At 50.0% G+C, this 17,785-nt stretch overlaps 1 protein-coding gene across 1 annotated transcript; it reads left to right on the top strand.

The window, feature by feature from the left end:
• The first annotated feature begins 1,436 nt into the window (after window positions 1–1,436).
• LOC119382324 (ecdysone-induced protein 74EF) lies at window positions 1,437–13,776 on the top strand. Its single transcript, XM_037650024.1, has 5 exons — window positions 1,437–1,575; window positions 1,988–2,107; window positions 8,902–9,216; window positions 10,395–10,692; window positions 11,078–13,776. The coding sequence occupies exons 1-5, from the start codon at window positions 1,437–1,439 to the stop codon at window positions 11,184–11,186; spliced, it is 981 nt and encodes a 326-aa protein (XP_037505952.1). The 3' UTR covers window positions 11,187–13,776.
• Window positions 13,777–17,785: the final 4,009 nt, after the last annotated feature.

Here is a 17,785-nt window from a genome sequence, read left to right as displayed (position 1 = left end):
TCGGTGCTGACTTTTTTTTTTTCTTCTTGCCCTTTCCGGGAGATATCGCTGCAATAATGAAATGTGTCTGCAGTGACACAAGACCTGCTGTCATTCCAAAGTACGTCGAATATTTACGGCTGCGCGCGAGCGCGTTTTTTTCCTCGTCGCTAAACGTGGGGTTGTCGTGCATCGTACGTGTACAACACATTTTACGTTGGAGACGACGTTTTAGTCTATTGCGCAGTCACGGGGCTGATAAGGGTGTGGTTATCATTCTTTTCTTTCAGTTCATTACAATGTCACGGCCGCTACTAAAAAAAAAACAGGTTTTTTTTTATGTAGCGGCCGTGGCAATGTCATGAACGTCAGCGATGAATGAATAAAGCGGCTGTGTTACCTTAGCACAGTCCAGTCACAACGCTAGTTGTCGAAAATATTCGCCATATTCGCAAATAAAAGTTTGGTCGACAACCATGCACTGTTGCGCCCCTCGAAGTCCACGACAACATAGTCCAACAACTCTTATGTTAGTTAAGCTGTGTAATTCGTTATTTTTTCAATATTCTGACTATAGCGAGTCATGTATACGTTGAGACTCGCATGACTACGCGTGCACGTTATGTATTCGGAGCTTTGGTCCAGCACACCTGTTCAACACTTGTGATGTTCACCGTGAAAAGAACTCATTAGTAAAACACCACGACATGCTTGCTGGGCTTGTTATAGATTTGTGTTACTCGTGAAATGTGTGTGTCGCTCATCGAAGTCTCTCCCTCTTGTTGTGTGCAGTGGACACTAGCCGCAGGATGTTCGGCCCAGCTGCTGTCTCGCTGCGAACGTACCCTCCAACGGTGTAGCCCGGGTAGAGATTCCAAGACGGTGCTACAAACATTCTCCAGCACCAGCAGCCAACTTACTCGGCGCTGTCCACCCTGTGCAACCCGGCTGTCTCATGCAGCACTCAGTGGTGCGCGTTCCTCTCTTTGCAGCTGAACTACTTTTGCCTTTCACGAGGCAGAGCTTACGTTGCGGATGCTTAGCTCCACGCGGTTCATCCAGTATTAAGGGGAGTTTTCAACGCAAACAGCCCCTACGTCTCTTCTCTAACGCGGTAAAATACATTCGTATTTCAGGCTCAGCGCAGGTGTCTTATAATTGAGGGTGACTGTTTTGTAGGTTTTGATGTCAAGCTGTAAGCAGTCAGGACACTTTCTGAACTGGCTTTCGACGATGATGTTTCTCAAGAATGACTTAAGGTAATCATTCGAACCGAGAGTTGTCGTCTGTGGCGATGCCGTCTGCGGGGCCCACTCAAGAAAACTCGTGCTTATTATTTCAGTGATATCTCTCTATACATATCTGGCGAGATCGAATTGACGGCTAGCCCCGAAGTCATAGACGTGTCGCATGTGCCGAAAGAAAGCAACAAATGAGTCATCGCGTATGCAGACACCATGGGTTTCTCTGACGGACGCCTATCCTCATTTCAGGCTCCCTCCCCCCAAGTCCTGCCGACAGCGGAGTGTCGGACGTGGACAGCAGCAGCGGAACGCTGGCAACGACGAGTCCAGGCACGGTTACAAAGCACACCTGGTAAGTGGGCTGAATTCTCCTTCTTATGGTTATCGACACAATAGTCCACGTTGCGCGTATGGAGATAACACGACTAGTGTACTAGTTAAATCCATAAGTGGGCCATGGCCACAACCTCTACGCGAACTGATCGCCCAATGTGAGCGACTAACGATACTTCAGTGAGCTCGGAACGAAATAGATTAAACATCTGAAGCGTGCAGTTCTCTGTTTGATATCGCTTAGCTAACACTGACGTCATCGACTTAGGTATCCATACTGGAGCCACCATAGACTAGTTCTGGTTAGGTACGCTAAGCTGCTAGCGTCGTGTATTTCTTCTTTTCCTTGTTTAATGGCGCCGGTTGCTATAGATAGGATGTTGTGAGCAGGATTTAGTAACCGCGGCTCGGCTTTTCTCTCTCTCACTCAGTTCCACCCCCGCTGACTCCTGAATCTCCAAGCCCGAGCGGACTGGGCTACATCCCCCCGTACTGCCAGACAGGCGTTACACCTCACGCATCTCAGCACTACAGCAACCGGCCTCCAACATGTAAGTCAGCTTCTTGAGAGAACTATACCTCTGTACACATAAGCTGCTCAGATGAACGCGGCGTTTGCATCAAGCATCCACTCGGACACGTTGCTCGTCTCCTGCCTGCATCCCGTCGATGCATTACATAGTGCCTCAGCTCTACATGCAGGTGTCATGCTGGTGACGGTTTCGTGCATACCTGTGGCCGCCTTGCGGTGAGCGCGCGTAGCGTGGGCGTACTGTACGCTGCAGCTGACCCAATTAGAAGGAGGCGCCCAGACAGGGAAGATGCTCGCCAGAGCCCGAGAAGCGTTTCCCGTTACGAAACAGGGCGTACGAAGCCGGCCGTGTACGCCAGGCTCTGGAAAGTGTGTCACAGGGCGACCCGACGATTTCAACTGGGTCACGGCGCGGTTTCCTTTTCGAGCGGGCCGCCGCATCTTGCGGCCCCGGCGAGCCGACAACGAAGCCGCAACGACGACGACCTTGGTTACGCTAAGGCCAAAAAATACGCCGCCGACGTGGAGCGTCTTCTTTCAACTCGCCAACGTGGCGTCATCGCACCCCCTCCCCCTGAACCATCGACACGCAGCTGCACTGGATCAGCTCTCACTGCATACAGCGTAACCGATATTCCCAGGTTGTCGGTTTACTTATGGTACATTCGATTGTTCGTTTTCGAGCGTTCTGTAGTCTCTGAAAAAGTTATGTAAAATGCCTACTAAGCACTACCAGTAAATAATCGGGCTAATACATGATGAAGGAGGAAGATGACTTGCATACCTGCTTGTTCTCGCTGTAGAGCTCTAAGGCTGTTGAATTCACCACTTTGAAGTACAGTCGAAGCGCTCTCAACGACAAGCTGAATGCACCATTAGTTAACGACGGTTCTAACATCTAACCCCTTGGGGATAATATTTTGAGGACGTTACCGAGTCCTGAAAGGTTTTCACCTGTGAGCCAATCAGTAATAGTAATAATCGTTGGGATTTTACGTCCCAAAACCACGATGTGATTATGAAGGACACCGTAGTGGAGGGGTCCGGAAATTTAGACCTGGCTGGGGTTCTTTAACGTGCACCTAAATCTAAGTATACGGGGCTCTAGCATCCTGACTCCATCTAAATGCCGCTGCCGCGGCTGGGATTCGATCCCGCGACCTTCGGGTCAGCAGTCGAGCACCATAACCACTAGACCACCGTGGCGGGTAGATGAACATTGCAACCACCATTTATGTATGTTCGTGCGTGTGTATGTGTGCGCGTACATATACGATGGCGGAATTGGATTTTTAAAGGCAACTTAACCATACAAAGACGAACGTCGGGTAGTGAAAACGCGCCGTCACTTGAAACACTCGACGCATATTCGCGGCATGTATACTTCACACCGCGCTTTTAAAACCGTGCTATCTTTTGTGGCGGAAGCGTGTTAAGCGGCGTTTCCCGTTTGGACCGTTAACTGCGAACGGTATTGATTGCGACGGAAATATGACTGCGCATTCGTATCTGGCTGATTGTATGGGACTACGATACGTCGGATATGCCTTCCTTGCGATTCTATATCTTTACAAAATATCATACCCACTGGTATTGCCAAGGAACGGGAGCTTATTGAATCAGGTCGTGTTTCCTAAATCCGCAGTCGTTCCGAGCGTGTCCTCCCTAGTTTCGCACGCAGACGCTATCGCGTATAAAAGAAGAATAAAAAGAGCGCGAGAGAGAAAGCACCGTTTCGAGAGGCGCAAGAAATGGTGCCGTTCAAGGAGAATGCACGGGAAAGGAGAGGGTGTGGTGTTGTCGCGAAGCCAGTGTTCCGCTCCACTCTGCGTGGACGCTTTGCTTTTGTGGTGAGCCCCAACGGGGCCACGGTTGCGGTCCCCGTCCGCGCCCTTGTTTGGCCCCTGCGCGTTTTTCAAGGTCAAGCTCAGCTGTTGCGCCCGGGAGGAAGCGGAACTTGGTTTCCCCCAACGGGGCCGCGAGTTGAAGGAGGGTGGTGCACGGAAGGGGAGCCGAACTCCACCGCCCCTCCCAAGAAGCTATGCAGGAAGAAGGGAGCCCCGTCCTACTGAGCGAGTGAAAGAAAAGTAGGCCTAACCAGTGCATGTGTGTGCATCCGGGTTGCCACCGTTCCCCGCCTCTTCTTCTTCACACTCGGGGTTTTCTTGGTGGTTAAAAAAAAAACGAAAAAGGGGGGCAAAAGCTGTCCAGGGGGCCACGGGCACTCTTGACTTGACTGCTTGTTCGCCTTTTTATTTTCTCGTACGCCATCACCGCCTTCCTCTCGTTCTCTGCCGTTCGGCTTTCTTCCGGGCCTACCTATTGAGGAGAACGTAACTTGTTACGTGCGCATACGTAAGAGTAGGCGATGTAAAAACTAAAAAAAATATGCGTGTGACGGCCGGTGTGGGGGGAACCGTTTCTATTGTGTAATTGGCAATGCCACTGGGGCCGTTTCCGCCGCTCCGTGCAAAAAAATTTCGTACGCGACAAGGAGAGATTGAGTATACGGTAGTCGTAAGTTTTCAAACTGAGGCGAAGGTTGCGTAAATGGGAAGGAAGGACGGATTTCTCTTAACTTTCCTTTTCGAACAGCCTTTTGTAAGTTCATGGGAAGCCAACCGTTGGCGGCGAGAGCAGCTATGCAAGGAAAAAAATAATAATAAAGCGGCCCTCACTCGTCCCGAAGTGACCCACTGGATCGTTCTCTAGACCAGGCGTCGGGCTGTTACGCAACAGACGCCTTTGTGGGATCGCTCGCACGGCACCTGTCTTATGAAACGATCGGCCAGTGTCGGTTCCGGTTGACTACTCTATATTTGGACACTTTCTTCGTACCCACTAAAGAAAAGGCAGGTGCCGACGCGCAACAGCGCGCTGCTTCTGACAGCTTTATGCGCCAGTAAGTGTAGTCATTCCTGGTACAAGTTGCTGGCCGCTTTGGTCAAAGAGTATGAACTGGAGCACTTGAAGCGCCGTAAGGATTGCGAGCCCCAAAAGTTCTCGCGGTCGTCAACAGGAAGCCCACCACTTCCGCGATTGTCTCCTGTGAAAGGGAGCGTGTGTTAACTTTTTCGAGGGCCTAGCGCGAGAGGGAGAAGGGCCGCGCCAGTCCTGGGCGTTGCAGATTGCAGCTGATAGCGGGCGAACGTCTGTTTGCCTTCCGGCTTCCTCGCTCGCAGGCGCTCGAAGTCCACTGCGGCCGTATCCGGCGTTGCTATATGCTCGCGCGTGCTTTCGCTTGGCACCGAGTTTTGTGTTTCAAGTCTTCGCGGCGCCCGAAAACAAGCGCATTCGAGCCGCCTACTACTATCTAGTATCCGTCAGCTATGACGGCGCCCCCACCGTGGTCACAGCTTAGCACGTGTCGCGTTGCTAAGCTCGAGGGCGCAGGTTCGATTCCCGGCCACGGCGGCCGTATTTCGATGGGGGCGAAATGCAGAGAACACCCGTGTACTACATAGATATAGGTGCGCGTTAAAGAACCCCAGGTGGTCGAAATTTCCAGAGCCCTTCACAACTGCGTGCCTCGTAATCATATGGTGGTTTTAGCACGTCAAACGCTAGCATTATAGCTAAGGCGGCGCGTGGCATGTGGAGTGTCGGGATGACACCACGCTGGAATGGAAAAGAAATCTGGTGCCTGCGGGCGGGCGAGAGCGGACGTTGTTACATGGCGCGGCGGCGATCATCTCGATTGGCAGAAGAGCACGTGACGGAAACGGTCGCCCACCAACGGGCGCCGCGCAGGTGAAGAAGGCTTCGCCGGGTGTGGCGCTCTTGGGCTGACCTTGGCGCGAGCCGGAGTCGTTGAACCGGCGGCGCGTTTCCTTTTTTTGGGCTCCCCTTTCCTCCTCCGCCGCGCGCACTCGCTCTGCTGGCGACGGCGACGCGAGCGCCGGAGCCGTCGCGAGGGAGCTTCGCTGGAAAAAAGCGGGCGAAAGTGCTCCCGTTCTCTGCGGCTGACTGCATCGCTTCGCCGGCACATTGGCGAACTTGCCACGCGTGGGCATTTTCTTTGCGCAATGGCGCGCCGTGTTCCCGCGTGCTCGCTCTCGACGCCCCCCCCCCCTTTTTTTTTTTAATTTCGGGTTGCGGAAACCTAGCGGCACAATCTCTGCCATACATTGGGGTCGTAAAGTAGACTGACGCAACTCTTTTTGCCGAAGTTGCCGATCGTCGTGGTGCAAAAGCAGGAAGTAGTTCGCGTTTTCTCGCGGTCTATATATATATATATATATATATATATATATATATATATATATATATATATATATATATATATATATATATAAACGTGCACGCGCCCGTCGTTGTTGCTAGAGGGACGGGAACATTAGCTGGGACTGTCTGTCGAGGGACTCCTTCCTCTCAACACCGTGCTCTCAACGCTGCAAACCAGTCATGTCACTCCGGGCCTTCCCGGAGATCGGGCGGAAATTGAAGTAGTGTGTTGCCCCTCTCGAGCTGGGGGGGAACCAGCCTAGCCGGCTTCCTCTTTCTGAAAGGCGCACGGGCGAAGCGGCGGTATTTTTTCGCCCCCTGCATGGGCGTTTCTCAGGCCTCAAGGTTAGCGGGTCAGTGGCACCAGGGAGGAAAAAGCGAAGACGGGGAAAGCGTGCATCACCCTCCCCTCCCTCCACTGTGCCAGCACGCACAAATGGGGCGCCTTCTTCGGGGTCCGCTACGCTCGTTCCGCCGTCGATCGCCGCCGCTCTTTCAGGGAAAGGAGATGATCTTTGTGTCGGCGTATCCTCCTTCCCGCTGGGTGGTAGGTGGGAGACATCGAGCAAGAGGAAATTTTTTTTTTTTTCCTTTGCTGTAAGTGTGGCGAGACCCGTTCGCGTCTACGCGCTGGTTGCGTAACGAGTCTGCTTCGCAACTGGACATCACTTCCGCCCGGTGTGCGGCGGGGGCGTCGCTCAGTCAGGCTGGGACGCGTGCGGCGTACTGTAATATAAACGGGGCGTCAAGATCCACTGCATTTCAGTTAAGTTAGGACGCGTATTATCAGTGCAGTGGAGAAGCTGAGCTGCAGACCAAGAGCGCACCTGTAGTTGTAGAACTGTGTCTTGCGGTACAGTCGTTCGGTATTTGTACTTGTGAAAAAGAAGAAAGAAACACGAAGTAGCCCTGGGCATTCGCCTCGTCGAGAACGTGTTTAATGTGTCAAGTGGCGCGTCGCGAAGCGGTTTGTCAGCGTGATTGCTACGGGTCTTGCGTTTCTGCCGGCGAGGGTGCTGCCGAAGCCGGAACACGTGAACGGCAGGCAGCACTGCCATGTTTCGAAAACAGGGCAAGTCGCTACGCGATGGAGGAGGTACTCTTGAAAGAGAGCCAGCGACAGAAGCCGCGTAGGCCGAGAAGCAGCAGCAAGCGGGCAGAGCCTGCTTTCCAAAAGCAAAAAAGAGAAAAAGGCACTCCGGGTGTCTGCCATTGTGCGAGCTCTTCCGGCGGGCTGACGTCATCGGCGTTCTCCCCCTCTACACCTGCACTGCCGGAGTCAACACACCTTTCAAGGTTAACTGGAGCTGGCGTTTCGGACGTACAGCGCCGCCGTGCGGAGGCGCTTGGAAACGCAGTTGCCGTCAGGCGCTCTTCTGTCGTCTGCTACGCTTCGTGTCGAGGAGTGGAGCTTGGCGTGGCGAAGCGCGTTCGTATGAAGCGGTATTCGGAATTTTCCGAGTACTTATATCGTACAATGCAGAATCATTGCCGAAAAAAAAAAGAAAAGTCACCGTACTTGAGGTGCGCGAAGTTACCTCCGTCAGTGAATTAAGTTGCGGATTGTTAAACTACGAGTAGCGTAAAAGATTGTTGGTTTCATTTAATGAAAACGAGTGCCCCTGTCGCTACCATGACGTTGTTTACCGTTTCCTTCGCGTGTTCTCTCCTTCTCTAGCCCCTCCTTTTCGCGAACTCCCGGCCGTTTTCTTTCGCTCTCGCTTTCAAGCAGTCACCCTGGCCTTCGCGTTTTGTGCGCAGGAAACTCTTTGATTTCCTTTTGAAGACGCGCCGGAATTCAGCTCTTGGGACCGGCAGTGCTTTTGCGCCGAGAGAGCCCCGTCTCACCCCCCTCCCTCTTCCTGGGGCTGGCTGTCTGGTTGCCCAAAGCGTTGCATGGCAACCCGGGCCTTTGAACCCTGCGCGCTCGATTCGGAACGGGGTTACTATGGCAACAGAGCCACGCAGCCCCGGGGACAACTCCGCCGGAAGCGTCCGCCGCATATCGCTTTAGTTGCGTGCTTTCTTTTTCTCCTCCTCACCTCCTCTCCGGTACGGGGGCGCTGTTCGGAGCCGCGACGGTGTCGCCGAGGCCCTCGCTTAGCGGAGGGCTCATACGCGCTGACTTAGCTGTAGGCTTCGATCTGGGCCATTGTGACCAAGCCAGTTTTTTCTGCGGGCGTCCTGCCACGTGCAGCAACAAAGCATACAAACTCAGGTTCTGATGAGCAGCTTATGTGTTTGGCACTGTGGTTTTGTTTTTCTTGTTCTGTACACTAGAATGTTTCTACCACTCATATCGAAAAGCCACGAATAAAGTTTGTCTATGTGTGATGCTCGCAGAACTTGATTACATAAAAAAAAAAGAATGAAGCAGTGGCATGGTACCACCAATTGGATGTAAAAGAGGTGTGCAATTTACACCAAATAATGCATGTAGGCTTTCGCCACTCACAAGTAAGAGACCGAAGTTTGGGGTATAATTGCGTAAATAGTTGGCTGTATGACACAATTTTTCTACTCATATGTTGCTACTCATATATGTGAAATTTGATCCGAGAAATTAAGTTTGTGCTCTTTGCCTGCCAGCAGTTGCCGAACTGCAGCACATGTTCCCACCCCAAGCTCACTACCGGCCGGGAGGTTCTCTTGGCTCCGTGGTGCCTCACGGGGGTAGCACCCAGGCCAGCTACCTTGAGGCAGCAGCTCTCAAGAGCCCAAGCCACACCCTCGCCTACCCCACACCTCTGGCTCAGCACCAAGGCCTGCCATTGACACTGACCCCGTGTGGGAGCTTGCTCCATCCACCTGGCATCCCCACCCCAGTGATCGCTCACACACCCAGCGAAGATATGGGATACTTTGTTGAGGACCTCTCTTTCCAGCCACCTACCAAAAAGAAAGGTGAATTGCACTTCCTTGCTGACATTCCTCTCCCTTGTTCACCATCTTCCACTGCATGCTGAGTGGGTTGCTACCACTGACCTCCATTTAAAAGGCTGGACGGCGCATCCCCGCTCTGCGAGGCGGGCGCTTGTGAAGCCACCGGAAGGTCCCCTGTTTGTCCCGGAAGCTGGCGTCTTCTGTATGTCTCAGTCGCGCAATTCAAATATTCTCGGGTGGCAGCTGTTGTTATGATCGTTTTTCTTTTTTATTTATTAATCTCTGCGATTACGCTTCACTTTAGACGCCGACGAACGCTATACGAAAGATGACAGACGCCGTGCCGACACCGTCCGAACACGGCGGAGTGCTGCAACGTACAAAACGCGTAAAAAGTAATGCGGCTTTGAGGTACTTACGCATTAAATATCCTCCCTGACGACTTTTCTGGTCGATTCGTACAGTTTACTGCGCTACAGGCAGGTATTTCTTTAAAAAAAGAAGAGAAAAGCTCTTTTCCGGGACAAAAACGGCGGCTTCCGGTGGCTTCACGCCCGCGTGCTCGATGCGCCATCCAGCTCCTCCTAGTGGAGATCAGTGGTTGCTACTGCATGGGCATACTTGGACCTTGAACTTCATACTTGAACTTGTTTGACCAAGTTTTCTTCTTGTTTCCTTCTCTATCATACATCAGTCACACTAGTGAAATAAGGTTTGGTAGCAGCACTTAAATGTACACTCTCAGTAAACGAAACTGCTGTTCAAATGGAACAACTGCTTCTAATATGATTGGTTTCGTACTTGAATTCCGGTCCCCTGTTCATCTCTCAGTAGACGGAACTCCTGTTAAATGGAACATATTTGCCTGGTCTCTTCAAGTTCCATTTAACGAGAGTCTGCCATATTTCTAAGCAGATTTTTGTTACTTAAAAACTGCTTTGGTGCAATCACCATTGCATAAACTCTTCGAGACAGCCAAATAATTAATGTACACTGTTTGCACATACCTTCATTTTATCTTTTGCATGTTACTGCTGCATGCCTTGTACTCAAGAGCTTTGACAGAGATTTAACAGTTTGAATTTACTAGGTTCAAGAACTTCTGTGTCCAACAAACAAATTGCAGTTGGGTGTGCTCTGAACAGTGTTGGGTTTTCTGTGGCTGAGGTGACTGAGACAAGTTTGCTTGCCCGGTGCAGGAAGGAAACCAAAAGCAATGCTGCACGATGCAGGGGGCCCCCTGAGTGGCCTGGCTTCCTCCTCGTCCTCGTCTTCTCTGAAGCAGCAACGCAAGAGCCGTGAAGGATCGACCACGTACCTGTGGGAGTTCCTGCTGAAGCTGCTTCAGGATCGTGACTACTGCCCCCGTTACATCAAGTGGACCCACCGTGAGAAGGGTGTCTTCAAGCTGGTTGACTCCAAGGCTGTCTCCCGCCTGTGGGGCCTGCACAAGAACAAGCCCGACATGAACTACGAGACCATGGGACGGGCGCTCAGGTTAGTAGCCTTTGCACAGTGGCTAGGGGAGGCAGACCTTGGGAATCCAGAGATAATGTACCTTCTTTTCTTTTTTCTTTTTTATTTAAATATGAAAAAAAAGCACGGGATGGTAGTCTACATTAGAGCCGGCTATGCTTATGTTCTTGGCTTGCTAAGCCTGTAGCTACATCTAAGTAGTACTAACTATGTTGTTTCGGTTTGCACACTATGAAAAAGCATTATCATATCCTCTCATCAAAATGAAATATGCCACAACTTAGTTCCAGTTGTGCTAGTTGTGCACCACTACCGTCATGTAGGGAGTTTTTAGCCTTACACAAGCCCATAGTATTGTTGCGCTGCAGGGTCTTGACCATGTCCATTTCTGTTTTTTTTTCTACAGGTACTACTACCAACGTGGCATCCTGGCCAAGGTCGATGGACAGCGTTTGGTCTACCAGTTTGTCGATGTACCCAAAGACATTGTGGAGATCGACTGCTCGGGGGCGTGACTGGGTGGCGCCAACACCCTGCAAGTGCAGAATCTGGGACCCCATGCTACGTGTCTGTGATGAGGAGAGTCTCTGCCGGCAACCCCCTCTCCACAAGATAAACAACCCCTACCCCTCCCTTCCTGGCCCAAACCTGCTGGAGCGGGATTCTGGTGCAAAAGAAGAGAACATCTGTGCGGGTGCAGAGGCCACTCCACGATGACAGAGACAATGGACATTATTATGTTACAACAAGTGAGAGTGGTTTCGCTGCACTTCGGGCCCTCAGAACCCGCCCCAACGACCACAAGTCCCAAATGGTGCTGCAAGCCCTTCGAATAGCTGCTGCTTGGAACTTTGTATTGGCCTTGGCAGTCACTATTTATGTGCGGTCTTGATCGGGGCTGCTGGCTTTGCCTGCGGAGGAAGGAGTACCTGTGCTTTTTTTTTTTTTTCGGATGGGACATCCACTGCCTGTGGCGGCCTACTGGTGGACAGGAATCCATGTTTCAGAGATATCACAAAGCTATTATCGACAGAGAGGTACAGAGAGATACTATATAAGAGATATACTACCTATCACAGTTCTATGTGGACACAGAATGGTGTTTTCCTTGTGGGTGCAGACCTCAGTTAGAAGAGCTTCTTTTACCAGGGTGAGAGATATGAGCCATGATTGTCGGTCATTGGAGCTGTCGGTTTAGTCGGACCTTTTCCATTGCTTTAACAGGTCAACTTTGACATACGTGTGTCATCTTAGCACTTCATCTGAAACGTTGCACAATTTGAATACACAAAACAGCCTAGCTAGAAATCCTTTACTTTGTCCTACTTTGAACAAAAGGACACGATTAGAGAACTGGCAACATATTGCTCATACTGTATGCTCATAGCGTCGCTGACGAAACAAGGCAGCTCCAATGCTAGTAGTGCAAGAACAGTGTGCCTGCAGTTTTTACAAGTGTGCAGCAGAAGCGATCCCTTAGCCATGACATTCTTCCGAAGTTCGCGCTTGTACAGCAGGTGTGAAGCAAATTGCATTGCTGATGGGAGCACTCTTAGCAGTCACTGGGCAGAACAAAAGCACCTGGCACCAGAGGAATTGTCGTGTGTTTGTTGTCGTTGCTCAGAAAGCCTGAGCTCACCATGTCTGCGCCTGGAACAGAATTGTGTCCCGTGATATCCCCTCTTTGTGCCGATGTTTCTGGATGTGTCCTTTGTTCGTTTCCTGCTCCACTTTGTTGTCGTGTTAGGTGCCTGGCCACTACTGGCTGACCAGTATGGTGTTGTGTTACAAGGAAATCAAAATTTCAATGATTGGCTCCCACATACCTACTTTACTGCATCTCTTCACACAGGAATGCAGTGAATGGCAAAAAAAAGAAGCAGAATCGTCTAATTCAGAAAAGAAGCAGTGTGTAGCATGGCTGCGACATGCATGTTTGTTGAAGGTGCTGCGTACAGACCTGAGTGTTTTGGAAACGCCGTCACATGCCGTCCCCCGATTGCTGGATACAATCCACAGCCTTTGGAAGAATAGGTGGAAAGTGCTTTGAAGTGAAGTGCCGACAGGAAAGTGCTTGAGACTCTTTTTGAAGTGAAGGTCTCCGTGTGAGAACGTTGTTGAGTTTGAGGACGAGTCTGTTGCAGAGTTTATATAAAGAATGCATAAAGCAAATAAATTCTAGTAGCAACCACTTTACACAAACCACATTGTACATAAGCTCAGAATTATTTGCACACGCCTCTTTTACGAGTGCACGGGGTGGTATTGGTCCCAACGTGGCAGGGGACTCTGGAATTATTGGGGCTAGTTTTATTTTTTTGCTCAAAATTCCTTATCCATGCGACTGCGTTCTCCGAGTAGTCTTCAGTGAATTTCTGCCTTGTCTTTCTGGCTGCAAGCTCCAATAACTTTTCAAAACTTGCTTGACAGCAGGCGATCCAAATTAAACTTGAAAACCTAGAATTACTAGATGTCTTAGCAAGTCCAGCTGTAGACCTCGAAGAGAAACCAGAGTCCTCGTGACGTTTTTGGGACCCCTACGGCGGCTGAGGGGTGGCCAGAAAACACCGAGTGATCCTTCCAGTTTACATTATTGTACATATTAGCCAATGACATCAGAACATAAGACAATGTGAACCAATGCTGTACTATACAGTTGTGTGCACTATGTATCTCAAGTCACAAAAAAAAGCATTTTCATTGTGGTTTACTTAATTGAAAGACGTTATCCTCCAAGAGAAGCAGTGGGAGAGACACTTAAAGATATGTGTGTGCTTCACAAGGATGTGTTTTTCTTTTAGCTTCATCTTCGCAAAAAAATAGATGCCTGTACATCTTGGGGGTCTTTTCTGTTTTGGTAACATTGCTTCACCTGTGTCCCCCCGTTTCTCTCGGCTCCGCTCCCTACACCTTTTTTTTTTTTCTTTTGCTCCATGCATTGTATAAACATGCGACATCAGTTTTGGCATACGTCACCTCTCCCCCAAGCGGGCAGAGACATGGAAGTACACTTGTGAGATTCCATGCTTTTAAAATATATTTTCATGTGTTGTGCTTTGTACATACCTATGTCCTAATAAATTTAATGTACTACTTTGGGAAAAATGACTTTTTGTTTTTGTCATGCCCTCATTGTCACGGGAGATATGACTCCCCTGTGGATGAGGGCCCTCGGTGCTATTCCTGAATGAATAATTGCGTGCAATGTGCTGTATTATAGACCAAGGAAGTGAAGATTGCCCTGCCTCTTGGATATATATCCATTTTGCGTCCAAAGGGACAGTAAAGGCACGTACATTGCTAGACTGTATCTCTAGAGTGATACCGTTGCAGGTACCGTGGGACAGGAACAGAAAACTGCACAGTACAGATGCAAGATGTAGGCAAGTGAAAAAAAGAGGGCTTGAACAAAAAACCCCGACTGAGATTGAGTGAAGACAAACGTGATATGACAGCGGCGCTGTGCTATCACATTGCCTTGATTCAATCTCAGTCGAATGACGGTGTTGTGTAACGAGCTTTTTGTTCAAGCCCTTTTTTTTACAACAGATAGCAAAGATTAGTCAGGGCTGGTAGACATGCATAATGTAAAACTGAGAAGCAAGCTGAAAGTCGAGGAAGCAGGATGACTGCTCCAAAATAGGCGGAGAATGCCCAGGAAGACATCGGCTTCAAAAATGGTTATTCTATAGCCATTTTTCTATGTACAGTGACATGTAAAGTGGAGGCCCAAGGACAAGATGTCCATAAAAGAGGGTGGAGAGAATGGAAGTGGCGCCTGCCGTGTTACTTATTCGTCATTTTCTTAGCTTCATACAGGTGCACTACCTGGCGAAGTGTTCCTATAGGATATTGGTTTCTTACCATTGGGGTCACGTTGCCTTATCTCTAAAAAACTACAAAAAAGCTTGAAGGACGCTTAAGCTTTGCTTTCAAGACTAGGACGCGATAGCGTAATCGGACCGTGTTCGTATCGCCTTCCCAACTGCTGGCCTGGCTTCGCTTCTCGGTGGAGACCTAAACCGTGCCTCAAGGAAAGCCAAAGTGCGGACGCCCTCCGGACAGGGGCGTAGCCAAGGTGGGGTTGGGGGGTTCAAACCCCTCTCCCCCGGAAAATTTTCAGCTTTGCTTGCGTATATATACACGCACACATACAAACGCACGCACGAACACACAAAAGTATGGTTTAACCCCCCCTCCCCCCCCCCCCCCCCCGAAAAAAAAAATTTCTGGCTTCGCCCCTGCCTCCGGATCCAATGCATGCGGCGCGACGAAACACAGCCACACGGCAGTGCGATGCCACTTAAAAGCGTGGTTGTGGGCCCTTTGCGTCATCTCGCGGGTGTTGTGTCAAGCTGCTGAAGAACCTCCGAGATGTGCATACGGCCAAATGGTGTATATAAACTATACAAATAGCTCGTCGTTAGTATGCTAGAGGGTGTGTGCGTGGTGGCCGAGCGGCTAAACGCATAGCGCCACGGAGCAAGGGATCGCAGGTTCGTGGCATGACCGAAGATTTTTTTTACCATTTCTTCATTGGCATCTACCTCGAACTTTCGCTCACGGACAACGCGCTTTTTTTTTTTTTCGCTCACAACCAAAGACGACGACCCCGACCCCGACACCGGAATTTCTGCGAAACGTGACTATCGATCGTAAAAACATTAACAACGCTCAAGAAATCTTGAGCGTTGTTAATCTGTTAACGAGTGTCTATCCATTAGGACTGGCACTATTTGTTGTCGTTACTTTGTACGTAATATGCACGTAATATCTACAGAAGGTCCCCCTTTTGCGTTTGCTTCACCGCAACAAATGTAGGAAAGCAGTCGAAAAAGTTAAGGCTCTTATCACTCCTTATAAGGCTCAACTTTTGCCTGACGTCACGAGTTGCAGCGATGCACCTACTATGCGTGTAAGGGCTACGTTCTGAGCCAAAAGTTCCCCTGATGCGTTGGCTTCACTGCAATAGATGTCGAAAAGCAGTCGAAAAAGTTGAGGCACTTATCACCCCTGATAAGGCTCAACTTTTGCCTGACGTCACGGTTGCAGCGATGAACCTACTATGCATGTAAGAGCTACCTTCCGAGCCAAAAGTTTCCTGATGCGCTTCACTGCAATAGATGTCGGAAAGCGGTCGAAAAAGTTGAGGCCCTTATCACCCCTGATAAAGCTCAACTTTTGCCTGACGTCACGGTTGCAGCGATGAACCTACTATGCATGTAAGAGCTACCTTCCGTGCCAAAAGTTTCCCTGGCACGTTGGCTTCACTGCAATAGATGTCAAAAAGCAGTCCAAAAAGTTGAGGCCCTTATCACCCGTGATAAGGCTCAACTTTTGCCTGACGTCACACCTTGCAGCGACGGAACTGCTATGCGTATTTTTCGTTCCACGGGTGTCAGAAACGGCCCAAAACATTGACCACGGTCTGTGTTGTTAGGAAGCCAACTTCTTCTGATGTACAGGCCTGTGTCGCTGTTGCTGTTAACGCGACACCCTCTCCATCTTTTTTTAGCCTGAGAGCCGTTCTGGCTGTAGGGCGCATCTCGCAGCAGGAGTGACGTCAGAAAAATTACACATCATCTCCCACTACGGGCAACCATGGTGGGAAGCGAAAGCATCGCGGAGGTTCCGCATCCAGTTTCCGTTTCTCTTATGTTACTTATGAGACGGTGGTTGTCGAGGCGTTTGGATTACCGCTTGCCGACGCTGACGTTTACGTTCGGCTACCCGAGCTTTCCACTGCTCCGCGGCGGTGGCGCTGCAACTAGCGCCGACGTTGACGTTGTTCATTGCGTTTCGCACAATGTGCGAAACGTTGCACATAGATAGAATGACGGAAGCACAGCGAACGCGCGCTTTCGCAGCCTCGCAGCTTCGAGATTCGCTTACTGGCGTTGCCGTTAACGTTCAGCTTCGTGAGCGTCCATAGCGCCGTTGCGAAGGAGAGTGCAACGCTTGCCGGCGTTGCCGTTTACGTTCAGTTTCGCGAGCGTCCATAGCGCCGTTGCGAAGGAGTGCAACGGGGAGAGAGAGAAACGGGAGAGGAGATACGAAGCGGAGACGGCACTCACGCCACCACCTCCACCCCACCTCCTCGTGCTCACGCGAGGAGAGTTGACGCATGCGCAGTATGGGCGCGGACGCCGCAGAACGGACACTGCCCCAAACATAAGATGCTTTCGCATCTAAAAAATCGGCCGTTCGACGGGGGGGGGGGGGGCTAACAGGAGATTAAAATAACTTGAACAATAGACGCTATGTCAATTCTTCGGCAGGCAGTGCCATTTAATGTGACATTGCTTTCATTGAGCCACATAAACCCAATTCACAAACAAAAGCAGCACACTAAGCTAACCAACTAACCTAATTGCTGACAAAAGTACCCGTGATTGCAATGACGCTTCGCTTATTACTCTGAATGTACTGCACTGAAAAGGAACCACAATGCTTCGCCCATAAAAAAGCTCTTCTTTGCGTCTGAATCCAACAGGCCAGTGGCATTATAGACGCAAAGGAACGTTAAAATGTGCATATGCCACAAAAATGTCGGATATTGATGTACCATACACGCGCAGTAATATGCTATATTCCAATGATCGCTAGACTTGAAGGGATCCCAGAAAGTGGTTGACTAATAGCGTAAGAGTTTTGGTGATTGACGATAAATATTTACCGTCGTAGTTGTTGAACTGACGCTTATAAAACACCAAAAAAATAAATAATCCCGATATTATGACAAAAAAAAAAAAGAAGCCGGCCAATGGCGGCCGGTATCTGAAAAAATGGCCTGCACGGCACCGCTACAACGACGCGGAACGCGGAGAAATGCACACATGGATGGATGGATGGATGCTATGAGCGTCCCCTTTATAACGGGGCGGCGACAAGTGTGCCACCAGGCTCGAAAAAAAAAAAAAAAACTTTACTCTTCTTTTTCTTAATGTTGGCCCAGTGTCTTTACTTCAATTAAAACAATCTTACTCCAGAAAAAAAAATCACAGCATATCCACGGAGTGAATGATGATGAGTGGGCGAAGCTGCGGAGGTTCATCGGTAAACCGTGAATCTTCCGTGAATTCTGCCCAGTACATCATCACCGACGTGAGATCGG

This window comes from Rhipicephalus sanguineus, chromosome 2, assembly GCF_013339695.2.
Source record: "Rhipicephalus sanguineus isolate Rsan-2018 chromosome 2, BIME_Rsan_1.4, whole genome shotgun sequence".
In the NCBI taxonomy this organism is placed as follows: domain Eukaryota; kingdom Metazoa; phylum Arthropoda; class Arachnida; order Ixodida; family Ixodidae; genus Rhipicephalus; species Rhipicephalus sanguineus.
This window is presented reverse-complemented; position numbering and strand designations above follow the sequence as displayed.

Bases quoted from the DNA above. Each gene is read 5' to 3' on its own strand.
- LOC119382324 (XM_037650024.1), top strand. From the start codon at position 1,437: ATGGGTTTCTCTGACGGACGCCTATCCTCATTTCAGGCTCCCTCCCCC. The intron at 1,576-1,987 runs GTAAGTGGGCTG...TCTCTCACTCAG, and splicing joins ACGGTTACAAAGCACACCTG to TTCCACCCCCGCTGACTCCT. The intron at 9,217-10,394 runs GTGAATTGCACT...TGCCCGGTGCAG, and splicing joins GCCACCTACCAAAAAGAAAG to GAAGGAAACCAAAAGCAATG.